Raw genomic sequence first — 19407 nt, 5'->3', positions numbered from 1 at the left:
GGAAGAACGGTTGGGGCTGGGGGCAGCCAGCCTTCAGTGCTGCCCAGCCAGTCCTTAGGGCCTTCTGGACCACAATGCATGGGCTCTGGCAGCGATTTGAAGGGCAAAGGGCTCTGGCCACCACTACTGCCCTGGACCCATTTAAATCTCTAGGCCCCATGGTGACAACCCCCTTCCTTCCGTCCTCCCATCCACTATCAGCAGCCCTGAACTGAGGCTTGTAACATACTCTATCTGCTATGGGTTGAATGGAGAAATGGACTTTAACATATATTCATGGGCTTATTGCATTTAAACCAGAAGTGAATCTATCCTCGTCTCTCCTTTTCTGGTGCGAGTTATAGACCTTTGGAATTCTGTAAAATGCCTTGGAACAACTGGGAAATTTGCAAGAAGAAACAAATGATCATATGAAAAACACCTACCAATAAAGCAGCACAGATAGGACCATGAATAATGTATAGCAGATGAGTTTCAGAACTGATCCAGCAGCTGTGGAGAAAACAAAAAAGAATAAGCATTTGGGCTGTTTATTAATTACCTTCTCTTTTTGTAAGAAAATGTTACTTGTTTAGAAACAGAATCAGAAATGGAGATTTTACTTACTTGTCATTGTAATACAAACTTCTAGCGATAGCATGTATGCAGGTAGGGACCAATGGGAATCCTGAGAATAGCAAGTAAGGTGCTTATTTATAGATCAGACTAATTCAAAGATTAGTTCTTACTTTATCAAAATGGAACTTTTAAAATAGCAATGAGTAAGTTTAAACATAATGAATGAGCTTGTAATAAACCTCATTTGAGCCCTGGATGCCTTAGACAGACAAATAAAAATCACTGATTTGAGGTACTTTGTGCTTTAGTTAAGATTTTTCCTGAGGTAGCAAGCATCTGTGTTGAAAAACCTAAACCCGAGTAGCAGCACGGCAAGTAATGCCTGATCCAGCAAAACATTTAAGCAAGTGAGTCAAGCCATTGACATTTTAAAATTAAGCACATGCTTGAAGTCCTGATGGGTGAGAGCCTCAAATAGGAAGACAGATTGGAAGTTTAAAATCAAACCAGTTAATTTAATGTAGCAACGTTTTTCATCTGTTGTTTTCATTATCGCACTTGAAAACTAATGCTCATTTTTGACGTTTCCTTATATTACTGCAATTCTATTAAGATGTCTAGACAATCCTGCTCTGATTCATGGGCTTCTTGCACATGCTGCAATAAAAACAGACATGCAATTGTACCGCTTATGTTTTACTTGTGTTCTGTGTGTTTTGTTGGGTTTTAGTACATGGAAAACAACTAGAAAAAATGCTTGCATCAGCTGTGGGAATTTTCCACTTCTTCATTTCAGCGATTCTATGTGTTGTCAAATCATATAGCACTAGACACCAAAACATGATTTGTTCCAGTGTCTGCCTGCCATAGAGAAATATAGCTCACCATGTTGTATTACTAGGAAATCTGGACCTCTATATGGCTATGTCTACACTAGCATTCCTCTTTCGAAAGGGGCATGCAAACGAAGGACATTGAAAATGCAAATAAGGCACAGATTTACACATCTGACACCTCATTTGCATATTCTTCTTTGGAAAGAGCTGCTTTCCAAAGAAGAAAAGCAGTGTACATGAGGCTGTTTTGAAAGTAAACCCCATCTTTGAAAGACCCCTTCTTCCTAAAAAAAAAAATAGGAAGAAGGGTTCTTCCGAGGATGGGGATTACTTTTGAAACAGCCGCGTCTACACTGCTTTTCTTCTTTCCAAATAAGAATATGCAGATAAGGTGCCAGATATGTAAATCTGCACCTCATATGCATTTTTGATTTCCTTCATTTGCATGCCTCTTTCGAAAAAGGAATGCTAGTGTAGACATAGCCTACACGAACAGGACAGACTTAGGTCAAATCATAATCAAAAAAGCATTTGAAAAAGTACAGCTCCAACAGCAATGACATTTTCCAGACTGCCAGCTCTATTAATGCTTAATGGGATATGCACAAAAACTCACAGTCTCAACAAGGTTAATTAAAATGACTCTAGAATCATTTCATGTCATTTATCTATCGCACATATTATAAAATAAAAGTTGTAGAAAACAACATAAAAGTGCCTGATTTTCAGGAAGCACTGAGCACCTCTGCTTTCAAAAGTAGGCTTCTTTCATGTATCTTAAGATGGGCAAAGAAAAGCTGAAGACAGAAGATGACAGAATTGCTGGGCCTCCTGGGCAAGGCTGGGAGCCAGCTCTGAACTCCTCGAAGGCGCAGAGTCTCTGGAGGAATGGGTTGGTCCTGGGGCAGCCAGCCCTTAGTGTCCGGAATGCCCTGCACCACGCCCCGCAGCCAATCCTTAACACTGTCCAGAATGCACTGCCCAGGGTTCCAGCAGTGATTTAAAGGACCCAGGGCTCTAGCTCCTACTATAGTAGAGGTGGTAGAGACCAGGTGGGCCCTTTTGACTAGCCAGGCCACAAGATAGCTGCTCCCAACAACCCACTCTCAGGCCTGGTTGAGGAACACAAAATCACTAGTCACTTTGGAAAATTTTGGCTTGAAAGCTTTGTATAAATACAACTAGAAACCTGACTCCTGATTGTTGTGAAAGGCTTAATCTGTTGTGTTCAATTTGTGTTCTTTGGTATTGTTTTTATGTAAGTTTTTTACATACAGTAGTTCTCTATTTGCTTTGTGAATGACACAGGTCAAGCAGAACTGCTGGAAAAGTAGATACTTGGCCTTCTCCAATTTAGTTTTGACCCTCCACCCTAGGTATAGTGAAACAGCTGTAGACCCCTCATTCCTGCATAAACATCTTCAAAGATGAGAAATAATGCACTTCTTATTGTCTCTTCAAAATAAGAGGCACTTTTCTCCCTGCAAAGGAGGAGTCACTTCCTGACTTCTCTAGTGCCTTGTGTGTCTTTTAGCAAAGACAGTGGAATGAGCAGAATCTGCTGAAATTTAAGAATATATATAATTTCAAAGAAACAAAATTATTCCAATATACATTGCTGAAATATTCTTATAAATAGCATTAGTCTTATAGGCTTAATTAAAATTATGGTTACCCCTATCCCCGCCCAAAGAGAACAACTTATGGAATCACATACCCCAGCCAAGAAGATAATACCACATCAAGTGTTGTTTCTCTGCAAAGACCGCCACCACAATGAGCGTATGCAAGTAAATTCCTTCACAGAGCATCCAGAAGTAATTGCAACCCATTAAATATAAGTAAATGAATTGATATATTTTGCAGCTAACCTGTGGAAAAAACAAAGAGTACCGCTTGACTATTAGGCTGCAATGGCTCCAGAGAGAATCAGTGTCACGCCACTTGGTTACAAAATTTTGCTTTGATACGGGTTATTCTTATGCAGTACTCCTGGTTACATTCAGACAGCCCCACAGGGGAGATCATAGTTTTATTAGCTGACCTGATTTTAGAGATGGACAATCAAGGCCTCTGGCACCATGGTGAACATAGGGAAAATTTTTAAAATTATTATGGTTTCCCCTGAGAGGCTCTGCATGTTGACAACACTGATGTAAATTCCTCAATGCTGGCAAATAAAGATTCCTCAAATCTCTGTGACAACTATTTGATAATATGTAACCTCTTTTGGAAGAAGATACTTTGATTAGGCCACATTCTGCACTCAGTGACAGTAGCAGTTCCAGTGGAGACACTGCATGCACTTTCCCAGTGAAAGGAGATTTACTTCTTTAGTAGCACTGGACTTGTGCCCCAGTCTTCTCTACAATGCTCAATACTATACTCCAGAACTGAACAAAAACAGCCTAATAGGGCCTAATACTCCTCTCACATGGTTTTGCACAGGTCTACTCATACTAAGTCCCACCAATCTGAATGCTATCAAAAATCAGGCCCATGCACCATTATCCTGCTATAATGTTACTCAGCCAAGCTTCCTAAAAGCAATCTGGATCTCGATCATTTCATGAAAGACATTGGAGTTGCACCAGTGCAAACAAGTGACAGGAAAGCCAGTCAGTATCTATGTATTTATTTGTGTTTAGTTTTGGAGCATACGCTTTAAGTCTTTTGACAGTCCAGGCAAAAATTCTAAATGGGCATAGAAACCCTTATCTCCCCAGTCTACTGGGGGTGGAGGGGGACCTATCTAAACTAGATTCCTGGGATTGCTGAGAATAATCATTCCTTTGAGAAGCTAAGCAGGCAGCAGCACATGACAAAGCTATTTTAATTTATAGCTAGCCTTAAAGTAAATCCCAGAAATATTGTATATAAGACCACCCAGAAAAAAAAAGTTATCTACTATATACTAACCAGTTATTGCTAAGCAGAAAACTCAAGGCTAACAAAGCATGTACTTGACTATATTTAAATTAAAATATCTTTGAGTATTGAAAATGACCAGAAATTTTCAGCCAAGTGTTGAAAAATGAGCAAGAGCTCCATAATCTAGACCTTGCTACAAAAGCGTTACTAGCTGTATTTCACTACCATGAAATAGTGAACTGATATTATTATCCAACTTTAAAGAAGGGGGCTTGAGGGGGATGAAAGCCACAAAGAAAGCAAATAACAGAGGCAGGTTTTAAACTCAAGACTTCATAACTGCCAACCCCAGGACAAATTAATCCCTGAAATAACTTCATTTAAGCCATTCTTCCATATCATACTAGGTTACTAAAATTATATTCATACTGTGTAAGAGTATGACGCATGATACCAAACTGAAATAAAAAATGTAGTTCAATGCTATCTATTTACAAAATGTCCAGGTGATTTTAAACTCCCCAGCCCTTATAAGCCTTAACTGGCCAAACTGACCAGACATGTCACATTAGGAAAAAAACAAATACATTCACACTGCTATTTAAAATGTATCTAGACAAAATATTATGAACAAATAATATCTGATTTATTAATGTTTTTTTTCCCACAACTAAATCTCTTTCTGCACAAGTCAACTGTGCAGCCAAATCCACTTTCACTTACTGGATTAGTTGCAACTAATGGTTGGTTGTTGACAACCGCTGCCAGCCAAATTATTGTCACGATGGAGTTGCAAACAAAGGAGAAAAACAAATTTTTATGTAGAGTTATCCTTTGGCAACTCAAGCTCCTACAAAAAAGAGATAAGTGCAAATTAATATGTATTTTACTAACTCATTTTAAAATAATTAATATAATATTGTGAAAGATATTTTCTTTATCCTTGATTTTATTCTTCTGTTGCTGTATAATGCAAATCAAATGTAAATAGTTGTGTCAGGCTGATAAGAAAACAACTTGCTTAACTTGAACTCTTAACTAGAATGGGTCTGGAAAAACATTTACTTAACTATTGCAAGATAATAAGCCCATTAACGCTTATGCTCAAAAATATCTGTAAATCTATAAGGTGCCACAGGACTTCTTGCTGTTTTTGTGGATACAGACCAACACGGCTACTCCTCTGATATTTTAGCAGTGTAATGTCTTGCCCCCAGACCCTTTCGCTACTTCAGGAAAAGGCTCCTACAGTAGAAAAAGATTCTAGGAGGTAAAGGCAGCATAGAATGACTCTGGCACCTCCCTGGTGCAGCCTTTTACACAGCCTGCCTTCTACTGTTGTGTGTAGTTGCATGCCACTGCTAGGGTAGACAAGTTTAAAAAATTAAGGACTAGACTATGGAGCCTTGTTCAAGCTGACTACTACTGCATTCCACATGCAGTTTCCATGAATTCAAACTGGAGAAACAAGCAGCTAATTCAAGCACATAAGGATGTTAGCCCTCGGCCCCAGTGATTGTCAAAGGTTAGCCTGGGAAAAAAAATCCAGCAAAGGTGCAAATCACAGACTGCAGTTATAAATACAATAAAGTGATAAAGTATATTATGTTTGGTCTTCTCTAGATTTAAGTTTGCTTTTGTCCTGAGGTTTTAATCCCTGAAGAAAATGTAGGCTTGACTATGGATATATATATAAATGAGTCCAGAGTAGAACAGTTATATGCAAAAATGAGTTATAAACAACTCTGGGATTCTGCATCTGCTTACTGTCAAGACCTCAATGCACAGACAAGGCAAAACACATACAACTTATGAGGCCATCTGTCAGGGTCATACAACAGCTGTTCCTGCTGAATATTCAGCAAACACACAACACTGTACCCACTCCCACCGATGCAGGAAGTGAACATAGGACAAGAAACAGGAAAGCGAGACTGATGACATTTAAAAAGGAAGAAAAGACTCTCCCATAGAATCATAGAATTCTAGGGCTGGAAAGGACCTTAGGAAATAATCTAGTCTAGCCCCCTGCTTAAAGCAGAATCAACCCTAAATAATCATCCCAGCCTAGACATTGTCAAGCCAGGTCTTAAAAACTTCTAGGGATGGAGATTACACCACCTCTCTAGGCAACACATTCCAGTGCTTCACCACCCTCCTGGTAAAGCAGTTTTTCCTAATATACAACCTACTCCTCTCCTTCTGTAACTTCAGACCCTTCATTGCTCCTTGTTCTGCCATCTGGCACCACAGGTTTCCTGCCTAATCCTCTAGTTCTCCACACCCCTTCTCCACACTGTTTTTGTTATGGAGGCTATGTCTACACAGCAGCATTATTTCTAAATAAGTTATTCTGAAAGGCTATGGCTACATTGTGGTTGCTATTTTGGGATACATTTTTATCCCGAAATAGCAACCCCACAGCTAAACAGCGCGCTCTAAATAGCAGCAATATATCGAGTGCGGTCGTCCATTTCTGATACCCCTCATTGTAAGAGAGGTAGTGGAAATTTCAAAATAAGCTAACTTGAAATAACTCATGCAATTTGTCTGGTATAAATTACGTTAAGTTATTTCACGTTACAGCTACAGTGTAGCCATAGCCAAAGAGATGTTCTGGAATATCTTATTTCAAAATAACTCTGTTACACACAAAATGCATTTTGCAATAGCTTAGCCAATGGATGCACTACAGCTTACTTCAAAATTGCCTCTCTTCCTTGTCTGTGCAGCCCCATTTTCAAAATACCTATTTCAAAGTGGTGCTTTGCCTCATAAAATGAGGTTTACCCATTTCAAAATAAGGTATCCGGTATTTTGAAATTTATTTTGGCTGTTATTTTGAAACAACTCTGCTTTGTAGACATATCCTAACAGCTTTTCACGCTCCCTTCTGATTATTATGATCTAAGGGTTTTCAAGGGTTTATCATCAAACTTAACCACTAAAATCATTTTGGTTCACATTTATCTACGGCATCCCACGAAAATACATTTCTCTGATGTCTGTGGGTAAGAAAGCCAGGGTAACATTTTCAAAAGTCCTTAAATGACATAAGCCCAAATTTTTAAAGATACTTATGTTCCCTAAAGAAGCAGACAGGTATCGCTTGAGATTATTAAAAGCATGAAAGTGAGTTGGGTGCCTGACTGCTTTTGACTATCAATTTAGTGCCTATCTTGTTCAGGAACATTTTTAAAATTCCAGTGGGAATTTAATTTTTTTTTTTGAAGATGCCTAAATAGCCTTGTAAATCTGGCACTTTGAGGCCTATGTTACATTGATTTTCTATGAGATTTATCAGCACAGTAATGAGGTTGGGGGTAAGCAGGGCACTTGTCCTGGGTGCAACATAATCTGAGGGACAGCTCCAGTAATTTGCAAAGTCCCCTTCCCTCCAGAGAAGGCCCCAGCTCCAGCCTTCTCTCATGCTGCAGCACTCCGCCCTCTGCTCTGGGAGGGGGTGGGGGCTGGGCTTCGCAGTCCCACACTGCTGCTGCCTCCATGTGCAGCAAGCCAGCCCTTTGGCAGTTTGGTGTCTGCTCTTACAGGGGAAATGAGATCTCTGGATTTTTTTATTTTTAAAGTTTGTTATTTTATGAGTTTGCCGCATTAAACACAAAGTAATTTTATAACATGTATTAGAATAATTTTGTCATTTATTATGTGTTCCTTTATTTATATTATTGTTTATTAAGAATGACATTTTATTGATTGTTATTTTAATCTTTGTAAAATATGTTCATATTATACCAAATATATTTTTGGCATATTTCTATACTAATTAATTTTTTGGATTTATCTTGAAGACGAACAAAAATCAGTAAACTAGAGACATAGTTTAATCTGGAGGAGAAAAGAGCTTATAAATAATATTTTGCCCCTAGTGCAAAAATACCTACAGGTTGTACCTCCCTGATCTGGCGTCTTCGGGACCTCACTAACCCTGAATGAGGAATTTTGCTGCACCAAAGGAGGTTCACACCTGTGTCCATTGCACCCTGCACTGGCCCTCTGACCGTGGCCCACCAGCTCTATGGCCACAGCTTGCCACAGTAGCCGGATCCCTAGCCCCAGCCCCAGTTCATAAGGCCCACAGGAGGTTGCTGGGGGAAGCTGGAGCCCCAACCCTGGTATCCTGCCTGGGGCTGCCAGGAGAAGCTGGTATTCCTTTCTCAATGCACTGCATGGGCTGCCAGGGGAAACCAGTGCTCTGGACCCACAGCCCAAGAGGGGCTGCCAGGGGATGGCACCTTCCTCCCGGCCTTACTGACCCTGCTGGACGAGGGATTTTGCCGAACAAGAGAATGCTGTTTTTTTGGATGTGCAAACTGTAGCTACAACTCTGGGATTTATACTCTTATACCTACAGCACTTTTCAAAATGGGATCTAAGCATTCCTGAAATTTTTACCTGATAGGATATATACAAGATCAGGCAGTGCTGCTGATCCTGCATATTGTTATATAGCCCCTGAATATAGTCTTGCTGCCTCATCACTCAAAAACATGGTGGGTATTCAATAAAATCAAAAGGTCTCAATTTTAAACGCCTAATTTCTATTAAACACAATCTATAACATGGCTCTGGAATACTCACTGCCAAAAATTTAACAAAAATCAAAATTTATATAGAATTTATATACACAACAAGACTATCCAGAGTTATAACAGATAATTAAGTTTTTTTGGAAGGGATATAAAACCATCTGCTTTAGGGTTTGAACCAATCCTTCAAGAGAGGCAAATTGTTTCACATCTGGCTACTGTGAGCATCTTCTGAAGCATCCACTGCTGGCTATTGTTGGAGATAGCAATGAGACACAGACCACAGGTCTGAGGCAGTGCAGCAATCTCTGTGTTTCTGTATCTAAAGTTATTTTTCCCTCTCGTGCTTTCCACAAACCTTTTCTCTCCCTCCCTGTTTCTGTTGCATTTTTAAGCTGTCATTTGCCCTGTCCTTTTGGTGCCTCCTCTTTATTGTAACTCTAGCTGAAGTGCTGGCTTATCAAGTAGTTTATGACACACAAATAAGCTGTGTGTGGGTTACTTCTAGAGGATCAATGTGAACTCAAACCCTTTGCCTTTATCTCACAGATCCCCTTCCAATGCTGCACCTGCTGTATGCACCCTGTTCACACAACACACAAGTTCAGTGTTTGAATGTTATCAGCTTAGATCCATGGGAGAACCAGCAAGCTGAAACAGGATAAGTTGCATTGGGCAGTCATAAGTGCAACTTGAGGCTCAAGAGGCTCGAGTTCTGTATTTAGAATCCAAAAGATTTCAGTAAATTTTAAGGTAATCAGTTTACACAAAAACTATGCTTATGTCATATTTTTCACACAGAAAATAAAAAAAATATTTAGGTCTAGCTAAAACTTGCAAACTCATTGTTTCCCCTATGATATCTGCCGGATTGCAGTTCAATAAAGTATTTTTTTTTAAAATACTTTTCTCCATGGAAAACTTACACTTTTTCTCAAAAGCCTAAAACTTCTTGGGGTTTGACTGAATGAAAGATTTGCAGAAAGTGTATGCCTTCTCCAAAAGTGTTGATTTTTCAGCTGAAAACCAAGGTTTTTTTTCCAACCATCTTTAACAAACTTTAATGAACATGCAGTTCAGCAGATATCATATAAGTAACAGTGTTTCCACTCAAAGCATGAATATTTTGGAAATGATATGTTCCAAATACACTTCCATACAACAAAAACTGCTATCGGTTAAAGTTATGAACTACCTAAACAAATATCAGCCAATTAAAAACATATCCTAGAATTAAAAATATTATACAGGATCAGGGCATGCATCCCATGAGAACATCTTGTACAGGTCTTTCTTCAGCTCTCTTTAAATTTTGTAATTTGCTTTCATAACATAGGCTAGTAACTGCGGTTTGCAGGTCTGGATTTTTCTTTGTCCTTCTTAAAGGATATAGGGTATTTCTACTATAGAAACCATTGCATTAAAGAATTAGACAAACATAACATTCCTACAATTTACTTCAATAGTAGCAACGCAAACCACCTCCCTTTGCTGTAGACACTGGTAGTGTTGCCACAAGCTGAGATTATATTGATTTGGATATCATATTTTAAACAGTGAAAATCAAGCTTTATTATGATTGTGGTTTCAGATCTCATCCAAGTTTGTTTAAAAAATCAATCCCAAAACATTTTTTTCACAGCATTTGATTTTTAATCTGTTACAATGCACTATAAGTTCTGGAACAACTGTAAAATCCTCTCTTGGCCAAGTGAAACAACTGATGGACGCTCACAAGTTCTTCATCAGTTTATTTTATTCAACAGGAACAAATTTTCAAAAAATTCCAAAAGTTACATTGTCCTTTCTGAAAAATTACAAGCCAGACTCATGTACAAATTCATAGTCTTCACAAGAAGCAGAAGAATGATTTGAGGGTAAGATTTCCAAGTACCTAATGATTGAGTGCCTAGCTGAAAACGTCACATAAGGGGACCTACATAAGAACATAAGAACATAAGAATGGCCATACTGGGTCAGACCAAAGGTCCATCGAGCCCAGCATCCCATCTGCCGACGGTGGCCAATGCCAGGTGCCCCAGTGAAGGAGAACAGAAGACAATGATCAAGTGATTTATCTCCTGCCATCCATCTCCTGCCCTTGTTCTGAAGGCTAGGGCACCATACTTTATCCCTGGCTAATAGCCATTTATGGACCTAACCTGCAAAAATTTATCAAGCTCTTTTTTAAACCCTAATAGAGTCCTGGCCTTCACAGCCTCCCCGGGCAAGGAGTTCCACAGGTTGACTGTGCGCTGTGTGAAGAAAAATTTCCTTTTATTAGTTTTGAACCTACTACCCATCAATTTCATTTGGTGTCCCCTAGTTCTTGTATTATGGGAAAAGGTAAATAATTTTTCTATATTCACTTTCTCCACACCATTCATGATTTTATATACCTCTATCATATCGCCCCTCAATCGCCTCTTTTCCAAACTGAAAAGTCCCAGTGTCTCTAGCCTCTCCCCATATGGGACCCTTTCCAAGCCCCTAATCATCTTAGTCGCCCTTTTCTGAACCTTTTCTAATGCCAATATATCTTTTTTGAGGTGAGGAGACCACATCTGCACGCAGTACTCAAGATGTGGGCGTACCATAGTTTTATATAGGGGAAGTATGATATCTTTTGTCTTATTATCGATCCCTTTTTTAATAATTCCTAACATCATATTTGCCTTACTAACTGCCGCTGCACACTGTGTGGATGTCTTCAGAGAACTATCCACTATAACTCCAAGATCCCTTTCCTGATCTGTCGTAGCTAAATTTGACCCCATCATGTAGTACGTGTAATTTGGGTTATTTTTTCCAACATGCATTACCTTACACTTACCCACATTAAATTTCATTTGCCATTTTGCTGCCCAATCACTCAGTTTGCTGAGATCTTTTTGTAGTTCTTCACAATCCCTTTTGCTTTTGACTGTCCTGAACAACTTGGTGTCATCTGCAAACTTGGCCACCTCACTGCTTACCTCATTTTCTAGATCATTGATGAACAAGTTGAACAGGATCGGTCCCAGGACTGACCCCTGGGGAACACCACTAGTTACCCTCCTCCATTGTGAAAATTTACCATTTATTCCCACCCTTTGTTTTCTGTCTTTTAACCAATTCCCGATCCATGAAAGGACCTTTCCTCCTATCCCATGACCACCTAATTTACATAAAAGCCTTTGGTGTGGGACCATGTCAAAGGCTTTCTGGAAATCTAGGTATATTATGTCCACTGGGTGCCCCTTGTCCGCATGTTTATTAACCCCTTCAAAGAATTCTAATAGATTAGTTAGACACGACTTCCCTCTGCAGAAACCATGCTGACTTTTGCCCAACAATTCGTGCTCTTCTATGTGCCTTGCAATTTTACTCTTTACTAGTGTTTCTACTAATTTGCCTGGTACTGATGTTAAACTTATCGGTCTATAATTGCTGAACATGCTGAGCCCCTAGCCTCTGAAAATCATAATCCTCTTGGCAGACTTAGACTTAGGTCCACCTGTGCGTCTGGGCACATCGGGCAACAAGTGCTCTCCAGAGATTTTGGTCTGATGCCACTGTTTCCGCTTCTTCCCACACTATACCAATGTTCGAAAGTCTTCTTTAACTGTGCTTTGCCACTTTTTCAGTGGTCTTCCCCTCTTTCTCTTTCCTTTAGCTGGTGTCCATCGCATTGCTAGCTTTGGATGAAGAATATCTGAAAGACGCAAGATGTGTCCAGCAAGACGTAATCTACGCTCTGCCACAACATCCTGCAGTCTCCGCAGACCACATCTTCGAAGAATCTCTTCACTAGTAATGCGATCGATGTAGGTAACACCAAGGATCTTATGCAGACATCATTGGTGGAACACATTCAGCTTATGTGATATTATTGCAGTGTTTTTCCATGTTTTGCTGGCCTAGATTGCAGTGGACATGACAACAGTGCTATAGAGTCGAAGCTTTGTAGCAAGGCCAATTGTTGACGCAGACCATATTGGGCATAGTCTTTGGAACACTGCCGAGGCTCTCCCGATTCTGCAGTTGACATCTGCCTCGACATCCCCATAATCGGACAGAGTGCTGCCAAGATAGGTGAACCGCCGGACATCTTCTAAGGACTGAGTTTCGAGCACTATTGGCATGTTTGCCTGAGCTTTTCCGATCCGCATCACCTTTGTTTTATTGCTGTTTATCCTCAACCCAACTTTACCTGCTTCTTTTTCTAAACTTGTTGTCACGTTCTGCAAGCATTCGCCCGTTTCTGCAAGCAGTGCAATATCGTCGGCGAAGTCCAGATCTGTGAGCCGGCACTGGTTTTCCCAATAGATACCAAAATTCGTCCTGCACATTGCTTTCCTCATAATGAAGTCCACAGCCAAAAGGAACAAGAATGGTGATAGAACACACCCTTGCCGCACACCAGAGTCAATATTGAAGAAATCAGTCATACCACTATCGGTCCTCACACAGCAACGGGAGTTTAGGTAGAGATTTTGGAAGGTGTTGAGGTAGCACTGAGGGATACCATAACTATGTACTATGTTCCACAATGACTTTCTATGTACGCTGTCAAACGCCTTTTTGAAATCGATAAAGTTTATTGACAGCGGCCATTGAAATTCAATACTCTGTTCAATGATGTTGCGCAACATGAAAATTTGCTTGCTGCATGAGTGTCCGCACCGAAATCCAGCCTGGTCCTCCTGCAGTGTATTATCCACTGAGGCCAGAAGCCTCCTGAGCAGGACAATACAAAACACTTTGCCCGGGACTGATAGGAGCGTAATGCCTCTCCAATTACTACAATCGGTGACATTCCCCTTTTTTGGTACTGTAACAATCACTCCCTTCCTCCAATCACTTGGGACACACTCTGCGTGCCAGCATGCATTCAACAACCCCGTTAGTTTTTTCACGACACTGTTGCCCCCATACCTTAGTAATTCAGCCCTTATTTGGTCAAGACCAGCAGCTTTGTTATTCTGCAGCAATCTAATGGCTTTATCAGTTTCTTCAAATTTGATCACACTTAGGTCTATTTCTAGTTCGTCAGAAGGATTGGAATTACTAAAATCGTAGGTTGTGGCTGGAGCTGGCTGGTTTAATATCTCTTTGAAGTGCTCTATCCAGTGTGCACCTTGCTGTTCTTTACTAAGTAACATCTTCCTGTTCTTATCCTTGATAGAAGCATTGGAATTGCATCTTGCACCTGTTAATTCTCGGACAATACGATACAGCATCTTGGTGTCACATTTCTTAGATGCTTCTTCCGCTTCAGCACCCTTACGTTCCAACCATTCTTTTTTGTCAGACCAACAGCTTTTCTTAACTTGACGATCCAGCAATTGGTACTTTGCAATAGCCTCTGCTATCTCATTTGGCGATTTTGCCTGGTCTCTATGCTGTTTAGCGATTTTACGCTCATCTATCAGTTTCCAGGTTCTGTCTTGTATCCAGCATTCTTTTTGCGTGCCTCTTCTCTGGCCAATCGTCTCTTCTGCACTCTTAGTCACTGCTTGTTTGAACTGCATCCACTAGTCTTCGAGTTCATTTTCACGATGCATTTGTTGGAACTCATTCTTGAGTTCGAGCTTGTACTGTTCAGCCATGGCCTGATCTCTCAGCTTTTCAACTGCAAAGGACTGGATTGGTTGCCCCTCTCTTTTTCTTTTTAAGCGAAGGCAAAGCAATGCCATCAGAAGACGATGGCCTGATCCAATATCGGCTCCACTTTACACTCTTGCATCTAACAGCACTGATCACCAGCGCTTGCTGATACAGAGATAGTCGATTTCGTTGTTAGCTATGCCATCAGGAGACCATCATGTTTTCTTATGAATATTTTTGTGTGCGAAATAGGTGTTTCCAATACACAAGTTATTCATACTACAGAACAGCAGTAGGCGCTCTCCATTATCACTCATTTGTGTCGCTGATCCATATGGGCCAATCACGTGTTCCCATCCTTGTCTTTTGCTGTCTATTTGTGCATTCATATCACAAATAAGTAGCCTCAGGTCATGACTGGGGACACCACTGATAGTGTCTTGCAGCAGGTCATAAAATGAGCCTTTTTTGGTTTCATCGGAATCCTCGGTGCATATACTTGAATCACGGTAGTCTTTGCTTGCCTTGACTGGAACCTTGCTGTGATAATGCTCTCATTCCCGGGCTTCCATCCAATTAATGCCTGCGTTACATCATTGCCGAGTACCAGACCTACACCGTGCACATGTTGGTCATCATTTCCAGAATATAGAATGGTCTTTCCGTCACTGAGTATCCTGTCACCTCCTAACCACCTCATCTCGCTAACCCCTAGAATGTCCATTCGGTAGCTGTCAAATTCGCGAAGTAACTGCGCTAGCTTTCCACACTGGTATAATGTTCGTACGTTCCAGGTTCTGACTTTCGTCGTGGTTTTGGCACTTACAATCGAGCTCTGCATCAGGCACTGAATTTCCTTTTGGCTTTCATTTAGTGCCATCATAGAGAAAGAGCTGATACCTTCGTGCTGAATTAGGTTTTGTTTATTTTGTTTGGTTGCACTTGTTGTTTCTGTAGCGATTGATAGGTTTTACGGGATCGGGTTGCTAGCCCAATGTCCAACCTTCCTCCTTTTTCATCCGGGCTTAGGACCAGCAATGGTGGAGTAGTAGGGGCAGTCAAAAAGTGGTTTGCAGGCCAGCTGTGGTTTGTCAGCATTTGCCTCTGTCAGGAAACTGGCTAACTGTATCTAGCCTCAGGCCACTTTTTGTGCATCCCTGCTTTATGGTGTCTCAGATGCTGATACACCAAAAACTACTAGAGAGTTTTGAAAAACTTAGTTTAATTCTTGAAAAGAATATAATTGTTTTAGACGGTCACTGTATTTAGTTGGACATAGCTAAAAGTTAGTACCACATATAATTGCCAGTCAAACACACCCCTTACCAACCTAACCCAGACCAAATGAAGTGAACAGACATCTTTTCAAAGACTTTGGATCATCCCCCCCTGTTTCCAAGGAACAGATCAACCAACTAACGGATAAGATTTATCCAAAATTGAAAAGATATGAGAGAGAGAGAGAGAGAGATTATAGCTTTTAATCAACCTCCTAAAATTTCATATGTATCATTAAACAACAATTAATAGGTGTTGTGTTTTCTACTCTAATTAGCTCTGCTGTCTTTGATGAGATTACTCACAGTAGGAAAGTCTTGGAAAAATGTTGAAAGAGAAAGTAGTTACGTACACAAAGGTAAACAGTAACTGGGATAAATTACAGAATGATTTTACAGGTAGATTAGATTAGTCTGCCACAATCCACTTCATTAAGAAGATTGATTTTTACAGTATAAACTGTTCAGGAAGGACAGGCCAAGGGAGAGAAGGTGGTGGAATTACACCATGTGTAAGAGATCAGTATGATTTCTCAGAGCTCCAATATAAAATGGGAGACGCACCTGTTGAGAGTCTTTACGTTAAGGTTAGATGTAGGAGCAACAAGGGTGATATCATGGGTTGGTGTCTGCTATAGACCACCAGACCAGGTGGATTGAATAGACAAGGCTTTCTTCACACAACTAACAGAAGTTTTCAGATCACAGACCTTGGTTCTCATAGGTGATATCAATCACCCTGATATCTGTTGGATGACAAATACAGAAGCACTCAGATAATCCAGGAAGTTTTTGGAGAAAGGTGAGGACATCTTCCTGGTACAAGTGCCAAAGGAACCAATCAGGGGCCATGCTCAGACTCAGGGGCCTGGTGCTCACAAACAGGGAAGATTTCATAGGGGAGGTAGATGTGGGTAGCAACCTGCAAAGCAGTGGTCATGAGATGGTCAATTTCAGGATCCTGACCAAAGGAAGAAATGAGAGCAGCAATACAGAGAACTTGGACTTCAGAAAAATAGAGCTTGACTCCCTCAGGAAATTGATGAGCAGGATTCCTTGGGACACTAACATGAGAAGGACAGGAGACCAGGAGAGCTGGCTGTATTTTAAAGAAGCCTTACTGAGAGTGCAGGAGCAAACCATCCTGATGCGCAGCAAGAAAAGTAAATATGGTAGACAACTAGCTTGGCTTAACAATGAAATCTCTGATGAGCTTAAACACAAAATGGAAGGTTACAAGTAGTGGAAGCATGGACAGGGTAGTTAAGAGTATCAATATATTGCTTGAGCATGCAGGGGTATGTAATCAAGAAGGCCAAAGCTCAACTGGGATTGCAGCCAGCAAGGAACATGAAAGGGAAAAAGAATGGTTTCTACAGGCATGTTAGCATTAAGAAGGTGGCCAGGGAAGGTATGAATCAGGGAGGTATCCTGACAGACGATATGGGAAAAGCTGAAGTACTCAATGCATTCTTTGCCTTTGTCTTCACTGACAAGCTCCAATTCCAGAATGCTGCACTAGGCAGCACAGTATGGGAAGGAGGTGGGCAGCCCTCAGAATGGAAAAGAAAAGGTTAAGAGCTACTTAGAAAAGCTGCACATACACAGATCCATGGGGTGGGAGCTAATGCATCAGAGGGTGCTGAAGGAATTGGCTGATGTGATTGTGGAGCCATTGGTCATTATCTTTGAAACATGTGGCAATGGGGGGAGGCCCCAGACAATTTGAAAAATGCATCTGTAGTGCCCATCTTTCAAGAACGGGAAGAAAAAGAAGAATCTGGGGAACTACAGACCACCCAGACCCACCTCCGTCTCTAGACAAATCATGGAGTTGATACTCCAGGAATCCATTTGAAGCACTTGGGAGAAGGGAAAGGGATCAGGCATAGTCAAAATGGATTCACCATGGGCAAGTCATGCCCAATCAAACTGATTGCCTTCTATGATGAGGAAACTGGCTCTGTGGATATGGGGAAGGGACTGGATGTGATATACCTTGATTTTAGCAGAGCCTTTGTTATGGTCTCCAACAGTATTCTTTCCAGTAAGTTAAAGTACGGTTTGGATAAATGGACAGCAAGTTGGATAGAAAGCTGGCTAGGTCATCAGGCTACATGAGTAGTGGTCAATAGCTTGCTATCTGGTTGGTGGCTGGTAACAAGTGGAATGCCCCCAAGGTCGGTTCTTGGGCCATTTTTATTCAACATCTTTGTTAATGACCCAGATGAAGGGATGGACTGCATCCTCGGCACGTTTGTGAGTGATATGAAACTAGTGGGAGAGTTAAATACACTGAACGGTAGGGTTAGGGTCCAGCATGACCTAGATAGATTGGAGGATTGGGCCAAAAGAAATCTGATGAAGTTCAGCAAAGACATGTGAAGAGTCCTACACCTGGGAACAAAGAATCCCCACCACTCTTACAGCCTGGGGACCAACTAGCTAAGCAGCAGTTTGTTGGAAAAAGATCTGGGGATTACAGTGGATAAAAAGCTGCCTCTGAGTCAACAGTGTGCTCTTGCCAAAAAGGCTAAGGGCAGATTTGGGGTGCAGGCAATCCGAGAATTTCCAGCAGATCTAGGGAAGTGACTATTCCCCTTTATTTGGCAATGGTGAGGCCACATCTGAAATATTGTGTCCAATGCTGCCCTTCCCCCCCAATTACAAGAGGGATGTGGATGCTCCTCGGTCAGCTTATCAGAGATCCTGTGGTTTCTGTTTGGCTTCCTCTGCAGCATGGGTCATTTTCAGGTTTCTATGTCTATTAACAATTAACTCATTAATTTTCTTAACATATTAATCACATAGCTCGGAGCAGGGAGGGCCACATCATTTGTGGAGGAGCCTAACAGGTGTAGTAACTCAAGCCATCACGACAGGCTGGGAAGAGCAGAGAAGAAAAAGTAACTCCTCTCCCAGCACCAGTGAAAAGGGAGTGATCCTGACCCCACAATCCCCCAACACTTATGGCTAGTCCCTCATTCTGGGGACCACCAATTCCCTGCCCCCAATCTATGCCCCTTATTCCAGGGACTGACCCCCATTGTACTGTCTCCCAATGCCCTCCTTCAGTTAGCTGGTATCCCATAGAGAACAGGGGCCTGGCAAGCTCAGCTTCGTGCATCAGCCTCTCTTCCTTGCCACTTGTGGAATCCCTAAGATAAAACCCTGCCTCTGTTGGAAACAAGGAATTGCTCAGCTGAAGGAAGCTCACCTAACTCAGTAAAAGGAGTTGAACAGGAGTATGATGGCTCTGTTTAACAGAGCAATCGAAACTGCAATTTATTGCGATTCATTTTTTAATCTCGCAATTAATTATGTTTTTAATTGCTTCTGAGCCTTAGTTTAAGCGAGTGCAAATGGTGGATTCTCTGTAAATTGAAATATTTAAATCATGAGTGCAGGACTTGAATAACTCAATAAGAGGTTATAAGTCTATTACAGCAGTAAGTGGGTGAGATTCTGTGATCTATAATGTACAGAAGATTACTGTTGATGATCATGATGGTTCATTCTGGGCTTAAAGTATTTAGCTGTGTCTACATGTGCAAAAGACTTTGAAATAAATGGACCTTTTTCGAAAGAGCAGGAGGAGCATCCACATATGTAAACCTGTCTTGCGAAAGTCGAAAGAACGGAGCGCAGACTTCAAAATCCGAACCCCGATCCTGTGTCAGGAAGATTGATCCCTTTCGAAATAATAAATTGAAAGAGTACACATGTAGA

The 19407-nt window shown here is 41.0% G+C and overlaps 1 protein-coding gene across 9 annotated transcripts in view; it reads right to left on the bottom strand.

The window, feature by feature from the left end:
• CALCRL (calcitonin receptor like receptor) overlaps positions 1-19407 on the bottom strand; it is a 113354-nt gene that overhangs the window by 17562 nt on the left and 76385 nt on the right. For all 9 annotated transcript variants that reach the window (XM_075002016.1, XM_075002019.1, XM_075002020.1 and 6 more), the window contains 4 exons: positions 4989-5115; positions 3112-3265; positions 607-667; positions 426-492 (listed from right to left, as the gene is read on the bottom strand). In XM_075002016.1, the coding sequence (XP_074858117.1) occupies positions 426-492; positions 607-667; positions 3112-3265; positions 4989-5115 (409 nt within the window). The remainder of the gene's footprint in view (positions 1-425; positions 493-606; positions 668-3111; positions 3266-4988; positions 5116-19407) is intronic.

This window comes from Carettochelys insculpta, chromosome 8 (assembly GCF_033958435.1).
Source record: "Carettochelys insculpta isolate YL-2023 chromosome 8, ASM3395843v1, whole genome shotgun sequence".
NCBI classification, from domain to species: domain Eukaryota; kingdom Metazoa; phylum Chordata; order Testudines; family Carettochelyidae; genus Carettochelys; species Carettochelys insculpta.
Note: the sequence above shows the minus strand (reverse complement) of the source record. Positions and strands in the feature narration are given on the sequence as shown.